The following is a 16,741-nucleotide window of genomic DNA, read 5'->3' as shown; positions in this document are numbered from 1 at the left end:
CTTTTTCATCTCGGGCAAAGAACTCCACCACTTAATCCTACCGGTGATTACTTTGTAGCAAAGAGTGTTTGTCAATTAGCATGTGTATCGAATAAATTACTTTTTGTATGATTCAGTTATGTGTTAATCATAAATAGCTTTACTATGATTTATTTCATTGATTATTGAATATATGTGTTCTGATCAATATATGTTAAGGTCAAAATAGGTTCGGGTAAGTCAAAACAGGGTTAAAAAATGGTTTATTTAAGAAAATATATATCAAATAACCAAAGCTTTATTGCATTATAGTGTCATGGGTTTTGAATTTTTTAGGTTCTATCATTGAGTTTTTTAATTGATCCCTTGAATTGTTGTGTTCTTGGTTGCAAGATACAACCATGGCGCTCATCAACAGAGCTGGTAGTATACTAAGGCAGACCGTGAGTAAGCACATCAATAATGATATGTCAATGGCAAGTCCATATATCTGTCAAATGACACGATGCATGAGTTGGAAAGTCTTTGTGGGAGGTATGTCTTTCTCAAATCAAATAAAAGTCCAGTAGGATCATCATGTTGATCAGTTTAGAAGTCTTAATTCTTGTTTTTGCAGGATTGGCAAGGGCTACAAATGATACAAGCTTGCGAGAAGCTTTTAGCCCATACGGGGAAGTCTCTGAAGGTTACCCTAGATTTGTACATTTTAATTTTTTATATACTATTTGAATTAAAAGTTTTTTGTGTTATATTCTGTGATATGTCTCTCATGGCCCGTTATGATATGCAACAGCTAGAGTAATCACAGATAGAAAAACTGGCAGGTCTAGAGGTTTTGGCTTTGTTACTTTTACGGACTATGACGCTGGCAATGATGCAATCGATGATATGGATCAGTGGGTATGTACGTTTTTCCCTCTTGTTACTTGGTTTATGACACGCTATCAGCCCCTTTTGTATCTTCAAAGAAGTTGATGACTGTGTCAAAGATCCAAAATACCTTTGAGGCTTCAATGGTGTATGATACTCTTGGACTCAAACAAGTAATATTAACATGAAAACTTTCAGAACAGCTGGTGTTGCAATCTTCATGTTAAATAAAAGAATAGATGTTTGTTCAATATGTGTTCAGAAATGACAATTATGAACAAAATCTCATGCAGGAGTTGCATGGTCGAACGATAAGTGTGTGTTGGGCCAACAAAAGACCATGACGTGGTGGCCTTCCTCGTAGAAGGAAGCTACAGGGACATTGACGAGTGTTTGAATCTGCTATATTATGCAGGCGTTTATTTTCCGAATGTTGAATCTGCAATATGCAAACTTTATTTATGCCTGTAACCTGTAAGCTACAGAGACAATTAGTGTTCTTGGGGTTAACAGGATATAATGATTGGTTCCTTTTCGAGCAAAGACTTTTTTCTTTATAAATCTTGCTTTTCAATACCAGTCGAATTTTATGACCAATCTATGTACACAATAATGTCAAATTTTGAATGCGTCAGTAAGTAAGCAGATAGAAAATCGTAGCAGTACCGCTAATAACAAATGAGGTTCTGTAATGGCTAAATAATCTAAATCAATGGCTACACTTTTCAATACAAATTTATGTCAAACTAGCATTCAACGCCCGCGCTTCGTGGCAAACCAAAAGATAAGTTAATTACACGTATAAAAAGATATTGAAAAGTGTTTTACGTTGATGATAACAAACAAAGTATGTAGTTTGATATCCAAAGGCTCGACTCGTGTAACCCGGGTCAATAGGAAAGAAAGCACCTTTGCCGTGGTAAAACAGCGTTAATAAAAAACAAATTTAAAACTATTATTTCGAATAATTTAGAGGTGGGGTTAGGATATAATAGAAATTTTATTTGGCTAAGAAGGCTAGGAAGTAATCTTGACCATCGATTTAGTTAATCAAGGGCTAAGATTAAATGGGAGAAATTGAAAGGAAGAAAATAGGCGCGTGGGTTTGTTTATAGACATTCTAGTCAATTCAAGTTAATAGTTTCTCTCTCCTCCAATTTCCTCCATTTTTTAAACGTTAATAACTTTTCATACGACATTATTTTTTTTTATAAAAATTGCACCAAAAAAACGAGCGTTTTTTTATCTTTAAAACGAGTATACTATTGCTATATTTTCGAGAAAAATTTTTAAAACCCAGTTATTACTGTGTTCGAACCAGAGAGTAGTAAATCAAATCTGTCTACGAATTACTGTGTTCGAACTGAGGCAATTTCTGAAAAATTAAATTTAATGATGCATTTTTATTAAAGCAATTCAACCCCAGCCAGGGGCTCTGCCCCTTGGACCCCGCCACACAATGTACAGAAACTTTATTTCTAAAACGCAATGGACTGAAATGTGTTTTACCTAAAACGCAATTCACCAAAAACACAAAGAAATATCTTATTTATAAAACGCAATGGCCAGAAAACACTAAAAAATGTCTCCTTTCTAAAACGCAATGTCTTAAAAAATAAAAGAAAGTGTTCTCTCTAAAACGCAATGAACTTAAAACACCTAAAAATGTGTTTACCTAAAACGCAATGAACTAAAAACACTTCAAAAATGTGTTTTTTCTAAAACGCAATGCCCATAAAACACATAAAACTCTCTTAATTCTAAAACGCAATGGACACAAGCTGACTTGTCTATGAATTGTCTGAACCAGAGAGTAGTAAATCAAAACTGTCTACGAATTACTGTGTTCGAAATGAGGCAATTTCTGGAAAATTAAATTTTCTGATGCATTTTTATTAAAGCAATTCAACCCCAGCCAGGGGCTCTGCCCCTTGGACCCCGCCACACAATGTACAGAAACTTTATTTCTAAAACGCAATGGACACAAGCTGACCTGTCTGTGAACTGTCTGAACCAGAGAGTAGTAAATCAAAACTGTCTACGAATTACTGTGTTCGAAATGAGGCAATTTCTGGAAAATTAAATTTTCTGATGCATTTTTATTAAAGCAATTCAACCCTAGCCAGGGGCTCTGCCCCTTGGACCCCGCCAAGGGCTGCCGCCCCTGGGACCCTGCTAACAAGGGCGCTGCCCCCGAACCCACGCCAAGATCGTAAAACGCAATAACTAAATCAAAAACTCAGATAATAAAAATGAAATTAAAGAATTTCTTAGATGGATCGAAGTCGGTTTCTTCAACGATTGACGAAATTTCAATGATTGAAACACTTATCAGAGATCGAATCGAGCGGATCGAGTGATTATCTTCAAAATCATCGGAAAAAAACGAGATTTTGTATGAAATTAAACTCGGTTTTCTTCAAAAAAAAAAACTGAAGAACACGTTGATCGGGTGTTTGAATCATTGATTGGTGACGAAAATCGCAATATAATGTAGTGATTATTGAGATAGAAAGTGAAGAAATGGTTGAAGATGGTGCGTTTTGAAAATGGTGGGGTTTGATGTTACTGGGAAGAAGAAGGAAGAAGAAAAGGATAAGATTGACTAAAATACCCTTTCTCTTTATTTTAAATTTTGTCACATGATGTCCTGATTCTATTGATTCCTATACTTTCTAGCCAAAATAAACTTCCTATTTAGATATATGTAAACTACTTTTAACATGTATGTAATCAAAGAGATATATATAATATATGATAAAAAGATCCTAAATACAAACACTTATATATAAAATGATTGTTTATTAGGAGTTCTGAAAGTTCTGTAGTTATTTAGAGTTCTGAAATGAACTCAACCATATATATATATATATATATATATACATATATATAGGGGGCTGCTAGAATGAAAACCACCCCGAGTTGTAAGAACCGCAAGAACTACACCCCACGGAGCGCCGTTTGCCATTATTTTTTTTACAAGTAGATGTGTGTATTATAAACACAGCCGTAAAAATCATGGCGAACGGCGCTCCGTGGGGTGTAGTTTTTTACACCACAAGTTTGGTGTTTTTAATTTTTTTTCTTTTTTCTTTTTTTTTCAACAAAATTGTGGTGTAAAAAACTACACCCCACGGAGCGCCGTTCGCCATGATTTTTTACGGCTGTGTTTATAATACACAAATCTACTTGTAAAAAAAAACATGGCGAACGGCGCTCCGTGGGGTGTAGTTCTCGCGGTTCTTACAACTCGAGATGGTTTTCCTTCTAGCGGCTCCCTATATATATATATATACACACACACACACACACACACACACATACACACACCTTGTAGCCAAGCCCGGCTAAAGCATGAGTGAAATGAGGTTTTTGCTTTAGGCCTCACATTTTGAAAGGCCCCCAATTTTAGAAAGCTAGTATTATCCATTTTCATAGGTAAATAAATATATACTTGATGATATAATATATATTTCTAGAGTGAGATGAGAAGAAAATTCTAAAATAGAAAGAATAAGATTGTTTTTAGCTGTGTTTTTTTTTGGTGAGAAAGATTAGAGAAGATGGGGAAGATGAATATTGAGAAACTCAAGATATGTGAATATTAAAAAAATTGTTTTTTAACATTAAAAAAAAACCATGCTTGTGTGATGTATAATGTAGTATGAAAGGGAAGTCAAATAATATATTAAACCATCTATGCGTATGTATATATGATATAAAATACAATATCACTTATATATGTTATTGAAATAGAAGGGTGTTATCGGGTACACTTTAAATTTTGCTCAACCCCGAAGGTAACCGATAAAAAGGCCACAATTTTATTGTTTGCTTTAGGCCTCTACAAACATTGAGCCGACCCTGCTTGTAGTCGGGCTTTAGGCTATGGTTCATCAAAACTCCAAATTCTAATTTTCTTGATTTTTATTAACATTTAATTGAATGGGCCCACTAGGCTTTACTTGAACCCAATTTGTGAACCTCTTAAGAATATATGTGTTGTGATTGAGATTGGGCCCACTAGGTAAGGAAAATGTTGTATATAATAATAATAATAATAATAATAATAATAATAATAATAATAATAATAATAATAATAATAGTTTATGATTCAAATTGTGTAATAGTTTATGATTCAATTTGTGTAACCATTACTTCCATAATATATTCTAAAATTGGACTAAAATGTTAAAACTAAGGTCAAAAGTGTATTACTCAGTTTATGTGTTTAAAGTCCAAACTAATAGAGACCACTTTTGAACAAATTCAATTCCTTGGAAATATCCGATGAGGGTGTTAGTATGGTTTGCAAGAGAGAAACACAATACAATATTTTCAAATGTGATCCTTGTGTAACATGGGAAAGAGCTAAGTGCCAACAAACTGAAGAAGTAATTGGTCATGTAAACTCACATCAAACAAAGATAAGTAGTTGGAACCATCAAAGATTCAAAGCATCAAACTCTCAGCAAAAAAACTATCTCAAAAACGTCCTTGACTTGCCGTATATCTCATGTAACTTAGAAGTTTATTAAATATGAAAAAGAGTTTTATAGACATAAACAAAAATGCATTTTAGCATAAAAATGTGGGCACGTGAATAGAAAAAAGAGTTGTTAATCGGTATATCAAAATGTGAAATTCTGCATGAAAAAATTATGTCACAAGATTGTATTGTGAAATTATTGTTTTTACAAAATACGTAGAACAGACTACTTATACAATGCTTCATTCATTTGTGTTGGAATAGATTTAGACTACGTATATAGGGTTTATGAAACCGCACAAAGCTTATGAGTCGTGTGTAATTAGGGGTTACGGTGTACGTTACAGATTCGTAGCATTTTTCAACTTAAAAGTCCTAAGAAAGTGGCTTTGTTCATTTATTTGCATGTTTCTTAGGTGATACTATACATTTATAGAAAAGATATCAAACTTGTATGATCACAAGGATACTTTAGGCTTTGGGCTCCTAAGTTCATATACAAGAGTATAGATACATGTATCATTGTTCATCGAGAAGCTCTTATATAAATGGGGAATTAGCCTGTAATAATCCCACCAAGACCTTATTGGCCATTAATAATCCCACTTCAGCATATTCCCCCCACCAGTCCCACCTTTCACTTATTTTTCCTACAATGGTCCCCCGTTAAAAAAACTTAACGGAGTTAAGTTTTTTTTTTCCAAATTGCAAACATATTTTTTAGGGCTTTTGATCAGAACGATGATACGAGTCCATTGATGTAAAACTTACTTCGAAATGGTGCTCCAAGTGACTTGATTTTGGTTAATTGGAAATTTAAACACCCGAATTGAAGCGTTGTTTTCATCGTTTGGAGCACCGTTTTGAGACAAGTTTTATAACAATGGACTAGTATCGTCGTTCTAATCAAAAGCCCTATAAATCTGTTTGTAATTTGGAAAAAAAAAAAAGCTTAACTCTGTTAAGTTTTTTAACGGAGGACCATTGTAGGAAAAATAGGTGAAAGGTGGGACTAGTGGGGGGATTATTCTGAGGTGGGATTATTAATGGCCAATAATGTTTAGGTAGGATTATTACAGGCCAATTTCCCTATATAAATTAAAAACCTAGATAATTATTACTAGATAATCATCTCTATTTTGTTCTAGAGGTTTAAACGGATTCCTTGGTGAACGCTTTGATGGTAGTTTTGTGTTACGTACCATCTGTACGTATTCCTTGTTTGCGACATGTGATGTGTATGTCCGATCATAATTAAAGTCAATGTAACCAACTCGGCACGATTCGAAGAGTTACACGTTGGTACACGAATCGTATATGTTCACGAGTAAGTGTATTATTATTTGTGAAATACTGTAATAATAGTTTAAACACGGGCCACTTAATATTAATTAGATTATTATTAAAGGGTTATAATTGTATAATCGTAAGGGCTTAAAGGTAGATTAGGTTTTATAAAAGGAGTATAAGGTGCAAACCCTAATTATATTATACTTTTTATAAAAACAAAACCCCTTGCCTGCCGTTCTCCCCAAAGTCAAATCATAACGATGAATTATTCGAGCAGCTTTTACCGGTTATTGAAAACCGTGGGATCTTCATCTCTGTCTTTTGGGGTGAGCATCTTGTATATTCATGAATTCTTCTTATTCTAAACATGCTGTACGGTTGGTTGTCACAAGTTTATATATATACTTGCAGAATGTATTTCATGGCCCTTCAATTGGAATGTTGAAGCAGTATCACAGCATTCCTTCTCCCAACATTGAGGATGAAAATAAAGCAAAACCATTTAGTTTAATCATGACAGACAGGGTGAGAAGGAATCTAGTGTTTGATAGGTGGAGAAATTTTATGTTTGGTCGTAAAGAACTTGGACCTGGAATGGTGCTCTTCAAGAATTACCTCACCCACATGGGCCAGGTATTTACTGTTTCCCGTTAATAATCATCACAATATTATTGATAGGTATTCTTATTAAAGTTTTGAATGAATGTGAACTACAACCATAATATCTTTGTTTAATTTGCTTTGTCAAAGAACAATCAATGCTGTTAAAGTAGACTTGTTAATCCTTGTTGCAACATCACAAGGACAATGCTTTTCAGATATTTATTTACATGTTGGGTGCTTTTGACCCGGATCTAATCTTTTAGGTTGATATAGTGAATATATGTCAAAAGTGGGCTATGGGTCCGGGGGGATTTTACCGGCCTAGTAACCGAAGTGGAGCTAAACTTCGATTGCATATGATGTGTTTTGGTCGACTGTGGGATCCAGTAACAAAGTATGAGAAAAGTTACAGAAGTGATGGTTCTGCACCACCACCGCTTCCATATGAATTTATTTCATTAGCTGAAAACGCAATTGAAGATGCCCAACTCCATATGAAGTTACTTCCTTCAATGCTCCCAGATATTTGTGTAGCGAATTTCTATTCATACGGTGATCGACTCGGCCTTCACCAGGTTAGTTTTTATTGGCACATACATACACACCCCTTTAAATGTTTCTTAGCTTTTTTACTTGCATACCTTACCCGGATACCCTATAAAAACAGGTGCACGTTGACGTAAAATGAATTAAATATAAGTACTCTATCTTGGACTTTTCTGTTACATCATCACATGGCTTTGTTAATTTACTAAAATGTTCAAGGTTGTGATGTTGTAACGTAACGTTTTACACTTCACATTAAATGTGTAATTTTGGATAAAAAGTGATATGTATTCTTTGTTTACAATAGCCTTTTATGTCATTTTTTAGGCTATAAAAAGCATATTGATCAACGTTGGAGGTAGCAAATTGAGATGGGACGTGGAGTGTTATTTTCATGATTATTATTATTTTTTTTAAATAATGTGAAAAATGATTATATGGAGTATCTAATTCTAGAAATGATAAACCTATTGTTATGTTATTGAATGCAAAGTTATGTGAAAACAATAATAATACTTGAGCTATTTCACATATCGCATCTAGAAAACCTAACCCTAATGGACCCATTTGTAGGTAATTCATTTTCCATGATAGAGTTGATTTTTGCGTATTTTTATTTGAATGTAGGATTGCGATGAGCATGTTGGTGGTCTAGATAGAGGATTGCCTGTAGTTTCCGTCTCCATTGGCGAATCTGCTGAATTCTTGTATGGTCATACTAGAGATGAAAACAAGTTAGAAAAGGTTTTGTTGGAATCTGGTGATGTATTGATATTCGGTGGCAAGTCTAGACGTATTTTTCACGGGGTGAGGAGAATCATACCACCTTTAGATCCTACAGGTGTTTCGCAGGTAATCGAAGAAACCGGGCTTATATTAGGCCGTCTAAACCTTACTTTAAAACAATCTTGATCTTGCTCTTTTGCTCATTTTTCTAGAAGTGTATGACATTTAACAGTTTCAGATTTCTATCTCATCTTCATTCTATGTTGGATTGTGAATAAGATGACCCTATTTTTAATATAATGTTTTGTGGTTGTGTTTTATTTATTATAAATAATCTAGATAACCCAAAATAAATAATTTTTTTTACAATCAAGACAACGGTTTTGTTAAAACAAGTTTTACAAAATTGAAAAGTATATTTAATAAAAGAGTTTTATTAAAATTACAAAAAAAGATCATTCGCGATAAAACGACCAACATAGTTTATTAGGGTATTTAAAACTATATCGTGTTGAGTGTGGAAAGGAGTTTCTTTTATCACGAATTATATAAAATTGGATTATATAAACTGTTGTCTAACTCACCTCATGCTACGAGTTATTCATAATATTTTGGTAAATATTAAAATAAATCCCAATTTTAAATTGATGTTTTATGTCACCCTTAACGAGTTAACACTTACTTCTAAATCGAACCCTAATGTTAGTGTTATACCCTGCATCTGGGAGTCCATCATGAAAGAAGGTAATCATCGCGTTTCCCTTGTAACATAGGCCGGTGTCGTAGGATGGTTCGCACGACCAATACGAGTCGATCAGAAGCGTTCTTATCAATACGAAAGGCGGAAACAGTCGTATCGACTTGGAATCGGCTTGATTAACACACAGATACACTTAAAATGCCTTGTTATATTGATATGATAATGATTACAATCAGTAGACACGTCGGCAACAGTTCGGTAACGGAATCAGAGATCGTTACAAATGAATCAGGCACAACCCTATTTATAGTGGTGGTATTTCGTACGAAATAGGCAAACACTATTTCGTGCGAAATAACCACAAGCTATTTCGTACGAAATAGCTACTTGCTATTTCGTGCGAAATCAATTTTTCACACGTTTTCTCGTTTTTCGTGCCCTGATCAAACTATCCTATTACAAGACTCGATACAAGACGAAGTCGACAGACATATGCACCAACAGACTCCCCTTTGGATGTTGACGAAGTCTTCGGTGTCGAGTCTTCACTCTTTATCAGTCTTTTCACTCTCTCCGAAGTATCTGACAGTGTAATCATCCTTCATTCTCTTATCTTCTTTTCTTTCTCTTTTCAGCATGAGCAGCTCGCATGATCTTTAGGATTTACACCTAGCTCTCAACTGTACAAGCTCTCCCTTGAATGCTGATGTATTCTTCAAATTTTCTCATTCTCTTTCAGAACTCCTCCTTAAGCTATGCTGGGATCGTAGTCTTGCTGTCTCAACTTCTGCTCAGGTTTAAACATGATTAACCTACACATTCTCTACCTCACAATAATTTTCATAAATTTAAAAATTTGACAAATTTATTTTCTGATCACTACTTGTAGAAATAAACTCAACCCATTAAATATCATAATATAACATTTTTCAAATTATCTCATCCATAACTTTACATTTCATCTCAAACAAACTTACCTAAACCTGTTTGTCATGTTTAGCACTCGGAGTTTTGAAAATTTGCTTTCCAACATCAGTTGTCGAAAATCTTTTTGTCTTTTTCAAAATTTAAAGCTAAACCACTTGTAGGAAAAATAATGAAATGCAGTAAAGAAATATTTACAGACAATATTTTTGTGAGTTTGTGTAAGAGGATCATATCAGTTTTTGAGACATAACACTTAGAACCATTAAGCTTTATACATTTTAAGTTCTAAATGATTTACTTAGATTGTCAGTATATTGATCTATTTAAATTTTCACACAAAGTTCAACTGTTTCGAGATACGAGATTAATGTTTTAAGCACTTAAACTTATTCGCATGTCCCACCTCAGAATATACTCCCGTATCCAGACTCCTATATTCAGTCTTACAGGTGAGTGTACACTAGTGATATATGTAAACGGGTAAATGCGAGACCATGAGAGCGCAGGTTAGAACTTCCGTTCAGACAAAGAGATGATGGCTCGTCTTTAGGTGTGTCCCGTTTGGGGATCTTTTCTTCAACAGCACATGATTAATATTTTTCAATGTTTCATCATTTTTTGTACCGAGGGCTGGCTTTAAGAATAAAGCAATTGCAAAGTATTATACGAGAACTAGGCTATTGCTCCCGCAAAATCAGAAGTCCAGGTATAATACCCCAGATATCGCCACGCACAAAGACCTAGTATGTCAGAAATAGAAAGCCCTTCAAACAAGATTTCGGGGGTTACCCATATATCCGAGAGATGTTCCTTACGAGATAAGTAAGTATAGAATTTTAGGTTTATATCTCGAAAACAAGCTACTGAATGTACAAAAACCTACTAGCACATCCACAGTGAGACCGTTTATCACATTTTACTTTTCAATTCTTTAGCATGCTGTGATAGTCCACTGATGTTCTATCATTTCTTCTTTTCACAATACAACTCATTTTACATTTTTCAAATGTTTTTGGTTTTTATAGATTTTATCATGTTTTTGATTTTTTTTTCAAATTTTCAAATGTTTTTGTATTTTTTGAAATTTCTTACTCCCCTAAAATTCAAAATCATGTAAAGAAAATTTGAAAACAAACTGTACAGATAAAGTGACAAACTGATATCAAATCGCTTCAATTCGCCATTCACTTGGCGTAAACAATCAGAACTCCCCCTTACAACTAACTATTTTCGCATTAAGATTTCAAAACACTTAAGTTTGTTTTAATCAAAATGGGTTTTTTTGGAAAATTAGTTTTGTTTTAACCACATGTAGGTTAGGGGATAAAATCATCACTTTTTCTCTTTAACCACTTGAAAAAATTTAACACTTGTTGGTTTTATCAACAATCATTACTTGTAGGAAAGATAAATCAAGTACAACTTAATGTCCCTGATTAATCTTGTAGATCGAAATATCAAAAATGTGAATTTCTCAAGAAAGATGCCGATTCCTGCTCCACGCTTACCAACCTGGGAGCTCCGGCAAGTCAGGTTTTTTAAACAAAAAATATATCCACCCAAGCCTGGCCAGCTTTGGGTGTGTCCGAGTCACCCTCACTCGGCTTTTGAACATATCTTTTTGATTCATAAAACTCTTTAGCCCCTTTGACCTTCTCATTGGCCATTTTCCCAAAGATATGTTTGACTTTCCTATTGAAAGCCTTTTCAGCATCAAATTCTCCTTTACCAGCAAAGAATTGATCTGAAATTTCAACCTTACCAACTTTCAACTTCAAATTCTCTTTTGTCAATAGCGGAAAGTTTTCTTCGTTCATCTCAGGAACAGAATTCTCAACATGTTTCTCAACAAATGACTCCTCTGATTTTATTGAACCAGATTCATTGCCAGAACTTTCATCTGAACCTTTTGCAACCCATTTGTTTTGTTTAAATTGACTTTTCTTTTGTAAAAACGTTTCGAATTTTCAACGCTTTCAAAAGTCGAGTTTTCAAACACTCTAATCTTTTTAAATGAATGTTTCTTCTCATCACCACATCTCTTTTTCATTTCAGAGTTAGAAGACACTCCCGGTTTTGTATAAGTGGACTTTGGGCAATTCCACGCAATGTGTCCAACTTTTTGGCATTTGAAACAGGTTCTTCTATCCACTCTTGGAGCACATTTCTTCATGTTTTTCTTTTTCTCAGCGAGAAACTCCTGGTTTGACTGTCTCCAGAATGTTTTCTTCTGCTCCTCTTCCAAACTTCCTCCTGAAACAAATTTTGTTTTTGATGTATAAGTTTTCTCATTTTTATAATTTTCTGGGGACATGAAACCTAGACCTTTCTTTTTGAAATTACTGTTATGGTTTGGTTTCTTTTGAAAACCATAACCACAACCGTAACCCATTTTCTTGTTCACTCTCTGTTGAACTCTTGAAGTGTACTTTTTAGGTTTTTTAGAAAGATTTACATCTTTTATTTCAGAAATATTAATTTCTGTCAATTTGAAAACCTGTTTGATCATTTCAGTTTTGACACTTCTTATTGGGAATTCGTCATCGGAATATAATTTGTCCGAATCCTTCAAAGTATATGCCACTTTGATTGGTTCATCATTCAAATTATTTTTCGATAACAGAAATTCTTTATTACCGGCCTAGTAACCGAAGTGGAGCTAAACTTCGATTGCATAAGATGTGTTTTGGTCGACTGTGGGATCCAGTAACAAAGTATGAGAAAAGTTACAGAAGTGATGGTTCTGCACCACCACCGCTTCCATTTGAATTTATTTCGTTAGCCGAAAACGCAATTGAAGATGCCCAACTCCATATGAATTTACTTCCTTCAATGCTCCCAGATATTTGTGTAGCCAATTTCTATTCATACGATGATAGAGTTGATTTTTGTGTATTTTTATTTGAATGTAGGATTGCGATGAGCATGTTGGTGGTCTAGATAGTGGATTGCCTGTAGTTTCCGTCTCCATTGGCTACTCTGCTGAATTCTTGTATGGTCATACTAGAGATGAAAACAAGTTAGAAAAGGTTTTGTTGGAGTCTGGTGATGTATTAATATTCGGTGGCAAGTCTAGACGTATTTTTCACGGGGTGAGGAGAATCTTGACACCTTTAGATTATTCGCAAGGTTATTCGCAGGTAATCAAAGAAACCGGGCTTAGATTAGGCCGTCTAAATCTTACTTTAAAACAATTTTGATCTTGCTCTTTTGCTCATTTTTCTAGAAGTGTATGACATTTAACAGTTTCAGATTTCTATCTCATCTACATTCTATGTTGGTGATCGTGTTTCGGGTTCATCATGTCATGTAGGTGCTAGTGAAATATTTTTCCATTTAGTGGTTGTCACTTTCTTTTGTGGTTTATTTAAAGTAACTAATGTTTTATCATGTTTATTTGAGCCAAACTACGGCCGCTACTTGTATTGTAACGTTGGTAAGACATAGTCTCTCCCTTGGTTTAAAAAGCGTGCCTGAGGCGTGAGGCGACGTAAGGCGCAAAGGGTTGTGCCTTGTTTGACGTAAGCCAAGCATTGTACAAAAGGCGCAGGCGAGGCGTGCATTTTAGGCTAAAAATTGAGTTGAGGCGCACGCCTTTTGTACTTCGATTGTTTTTGTGCAGCTGAGTGTTGTACAACATACTTTTTATGTTGTACATGTATGTGTTTTTCATGTTAAAACATATATAAAGCTTAACTAAAGCTAAATTATAGTTAGGGGATGCTAAAAACTATATGAGATATAAATTGAATTATATAATCACTTTGCGTCTTGCGTACAAAAAGCTCACAACTTTTACGCTTTGCGCCTCGATTTCAAGCCTCGTCGATTTTGTTCGCTTCACGTTTTTTTTAAAACCAAGGCCTCTCCCACATAGTGATTACTCTTCTCGAAGGAGTAAGAAACAATTTCATACGACTAAGGGAGCTTTTGAATGGGTATGTCTGGGAAGAACGAAATAAAAAGGTAAGAGTTCGCTTGTCTTATAATAAACCAGATGCCACACTCTCACCTATGCCTCCACCTTTGTGTGGAACCACTTCCCCGAGTGTTAGCCGTAACACAACAAGCCCAAATCTCATTCCTTACCTTATGCCAGATGGTTCGCTTTGGCAAGGGAGTACACACCATGGCTCCCCCTATGTCCCACCAAGAAGCCCAGAGTTCACTCGTTAGAAGGAGGAGATGCGTAAGAATAAGTATCGTTTAAGAACAACAAACAAGTGTATGCTAAGAGAGAGAGTGAGAGAACTGATACCTCAACCTTTGGAAGAAGTCTTGTATTTATAGTCGAAGATCGTGGGGAAGAAGAATTGTGGGCTGATGGAGCTTGGTACAACTATCATTGTCAAAGAATATTCATTCGGCCCCCTTCGGCAGGATTGTTAGTGCCTGCAAAGATATTAATGATGTGGCGCAACATGGTTGGCATGTGCCACTGTCCAAATGTACCTTTTTCGGGTCCTTCATTAACCGTTTGTGTGGTTTGATTTTGTGTTTATCGTTCATATTAGGGCTATCTGTATTCATATCAAAATTTATATTTATTATGTGTGATGCAAGAAAATATATGAAATATATATTTATTTTAAAAAGCTCATTCAAATTTATATAAATGGAAAACATTTTTTCCCAAAGAATTCGATTAACTCCTAGATTATCTTAAAGCCTTTCATTTTCCATCATCAAACATATGTAATACATGGGTCTATAACCTAGTAAATAAATAAACAACAGAAAAAATATCTATTATATCATTCAAAACAAACATTGTTTTAAAGAAGCAAACTTAGTATATATACATATATATATATATATATATATATATATATATATATAGGATAATGCTAGACAAAAAACCCTAAAAATTTTAGGAAACTCTGGAAACTCAAAGCTCCCGACTTTTTTTTTTGAAAAAAATAACACATGTAATATACATGTTTTTAAGAGTTTTGGGCAAAAAAAAAACAAAAAAGCGCCGAGTACTTTTTTTTTTAAAATAAACAAGTTCCAAAAACTTCGTTGACTAACATGTGTTAGACAAAAAATGCTGAAAGTTTCTGAAATTTGTTTTTTTTTTTAAAAAAAAACCCTTCCGCGCTTTTTTGATTTTTTGCCCAAAACTCTTAAAAACATGTATATTAAATGTGTTATTTTTTTCAAAAAAAAAAGTCGGGAGCTTTGAGTTTCCCGGGTTTCTTAAATATTTAGGGTTTTCTATATAGCCCAACCCTATATATATATATATATATATATATATATATATATAGGATCCTGTAAAAAGTGCTCAAAATGTATTATAATACTATATAACACCATATAAACACCGTATAACAATATGTAACACCATATAATACCATATAACACTATGTAACACGATATATCATTATATAACAAATATAACACTATAGGTTGTTATATAATGATATATACTGTTACATAGTGTTATATGATATTATATGGTCTTACATATTGTTATACGCTGTTTATATGGTGTTATATAGTATTATATATAGTGGTATAATACACTTCTCACACTTTAGGCCCTTTTTACACTATCCTTACCTATATATACATATATATATATACATATATATATATAGGATGAGGAGCATGAGTGAACAATATCCTTGGTTGTGAACTGTGCGAACCAATCTCATCCATTCATTTGATTAGATGATGAAAAGGTTAAGATTGTAATTATACTTTTAATCTTTATCTTCAATTAAATTTCTTTAATGATTTGCAGTTACCATATCTTTAATTTTTGGAATTTTGTTGGAGATTTTTTACAATAGTTAATCGAATCCAGTGTTTTCTTAATTTTTGTTATCATCTTTTTCTTTTTCTTTTCTTTTTTTGCTAACTTACGAAAATCAATTAGTAGATCTCCATAGATTTTTTCAAAGATCATATCATATCTTCATCAGTATATTAGAGGTTCTAGTATATTAGAGGTTCTTCTGCAGCATCCTATTTTTTTTTATCTAAAAACACCTATTTGTTATTAATTAAATTACTTAAGATAATTTACTGAAAGTATAACCAACAAACACCTCTATTTAAGAATCTACACAATAACAAATCCCAATATATACATGTTGGTGCACTTTTTGTGTCTGTCGCTAGTCTTGTATGTAGTGTCGTATTTTGTACGGTCTTTAGTCTTTTATCGAGTCTGTATCCGTAGTCGACCAAGTCGGATATCCTCCTATCCGCTTGTGTCCGACATATTTTGTCTCTCTTGTTATGTAATGTATGTTAAACTATGCATGTCGCATGAAAGGGCTTTTATGTAATTTGCTTCTGTTCCTTACTGTTTCTGCAAACTGTTGTGCAGAAACAGTTTACAAAGTGCAGCCCTTGACGAAACAGGACTGTTTCGTCAATTTGTTGTCGACGAATCAGATCTATCAGTTTCGTTTATGATTCGTCAAGGTGGTCAACAAATCAGACTTGATTCGTTGACTGTTGGGCTTTAACTTGGGCTTTCATCTGTTTCGTCGGCCTAAGTTCACTTTCGTCGATGCTGTTAGCCCAGCTGCTATATATAGGAACAGAATGTTATCTGATAAGGTTAGAGATGCTAGTTTACCATTGTCAAGTGTAAG

General features: G+C 34.1%; 2 protein-coding genes across 3 annotated transcripts; both read left to right on the top strand.

Annotated features, from left to right (window-relative positions):
* The first annotated feature begins 322 nt into the window (after positions 1 to 322).
* On the top strand, positions 323 to 1,406 carry LOC110917873 (glycine-rich RNA-binding protein 3, mitochondrial). Of its 2 annotated transcripts, none has more exons than XM_022162323.2 (4): positions 323 to 513; positions 596 to 664; positions 804 to 879; positions 1,143 to 1,406. In XM_022162323.2, exons 1-4 carry the CDS (start codon positions 381 to 383, stop codon positions 1,162 to 1,164), a joined length of 300 nt encoding a protein of 99 aa, XP_022018015.1. In that variant the 5' UTR covers positions 323 to 380; the 3' UTR covers positions 1,165 to 1,406. The 2 variants fall into 2 exon arrangements, with proteins under 2 accessions (XP_022018015.1, XP_022018014.1); XM_022162322.2 differs by having other exon boundaries at positions 340 to 513; positions 773 to 879.
* Positions 1,407 to 6,862: 5,456 nt separating this feature from the next.
* LOC118482152 lies at positions 6,863 to 8,764 on the top strand. The gene is made up of 4 exons (XM_035977686.1): positions 6,863 to 6,954; positions 7,040 to 7,261; positions 7,495 to 7,806; positions 8,405 to 8,764. The coding sequence occupies exons 1-4, from the start codon at positions 6,889 to 6,891 to the stop codon at positions 8,687 to 8,689; spliced, it is 885 nt and encodes a 294-aa protein (XP_035833579.1). The 5' UTR covers positions 6,863 to 6,888; the 3' UTR covers positions 8,690 to 8,764.
* Positions 8,765 to 16,741: the final 7,977 nt, after the last annotated feature.

The sequence above is a fragment of the Helianthus annuus genome, chromosome 9 (assembly GCF_002127325.2).
Source record: "Helianthus annuus cultivar XRQ/B chromosome 9, HanXRQr2.0-SUNRISE, whole genome shotgun sequence".
Taxonomy (NCBI): domain Eukaryota; kingdom Viridiplantae; phylum Streptophyta; class Magnoliopsida; order Asterales; family Asteraceae; genus Helianthus; species Helianthus annuus.
This window is presented reverse-complemented; position numbering and strand designations above follow the sequence as displayed.

Coding starts and splice junctions, on each gene's coding strand:
- LOC110917873 (XM_022162322.2), top strand. CDS start 381: ATGGCGCTCATCAACAGAGCTGGTAGTATACTAAGGCAGACCGTGAGT. Junction 514..595: donor TTGGAAAGTCTTTGTGGGAG/GTATGTCTTTCT, acceptor TTGTTTTTGCAG/GATTGGCAAGGGCTACAAAT. Junction 665..772: donor ATACGGGGAAGTCTCTGAAG/GTTACCCTAGAT, acceptor GATATGCAACAG/CTAGAGTAATCACAGATAGA.
- LOC118482152 (XM_035977686.1), top strand. CDS start 6,889: ATGAATTATTCGAGCAGCTTTTACCGGTTATTGAAAACCGTGGGATCT. Junction 7,262..7,494: donor ACCTCACCCACATGGGCCAG/GTATTTACTGTT, acceptor CTAATCTTTTAG/GTTGATATAGTGAATATATG. Junction 7,807..8,404: donor ATCGACTCGGCCTTCACCAG/GTTAGTTTTTAT, acceptor ATTTGAATGTAG/GATTGCGATGAGCATGTTGG.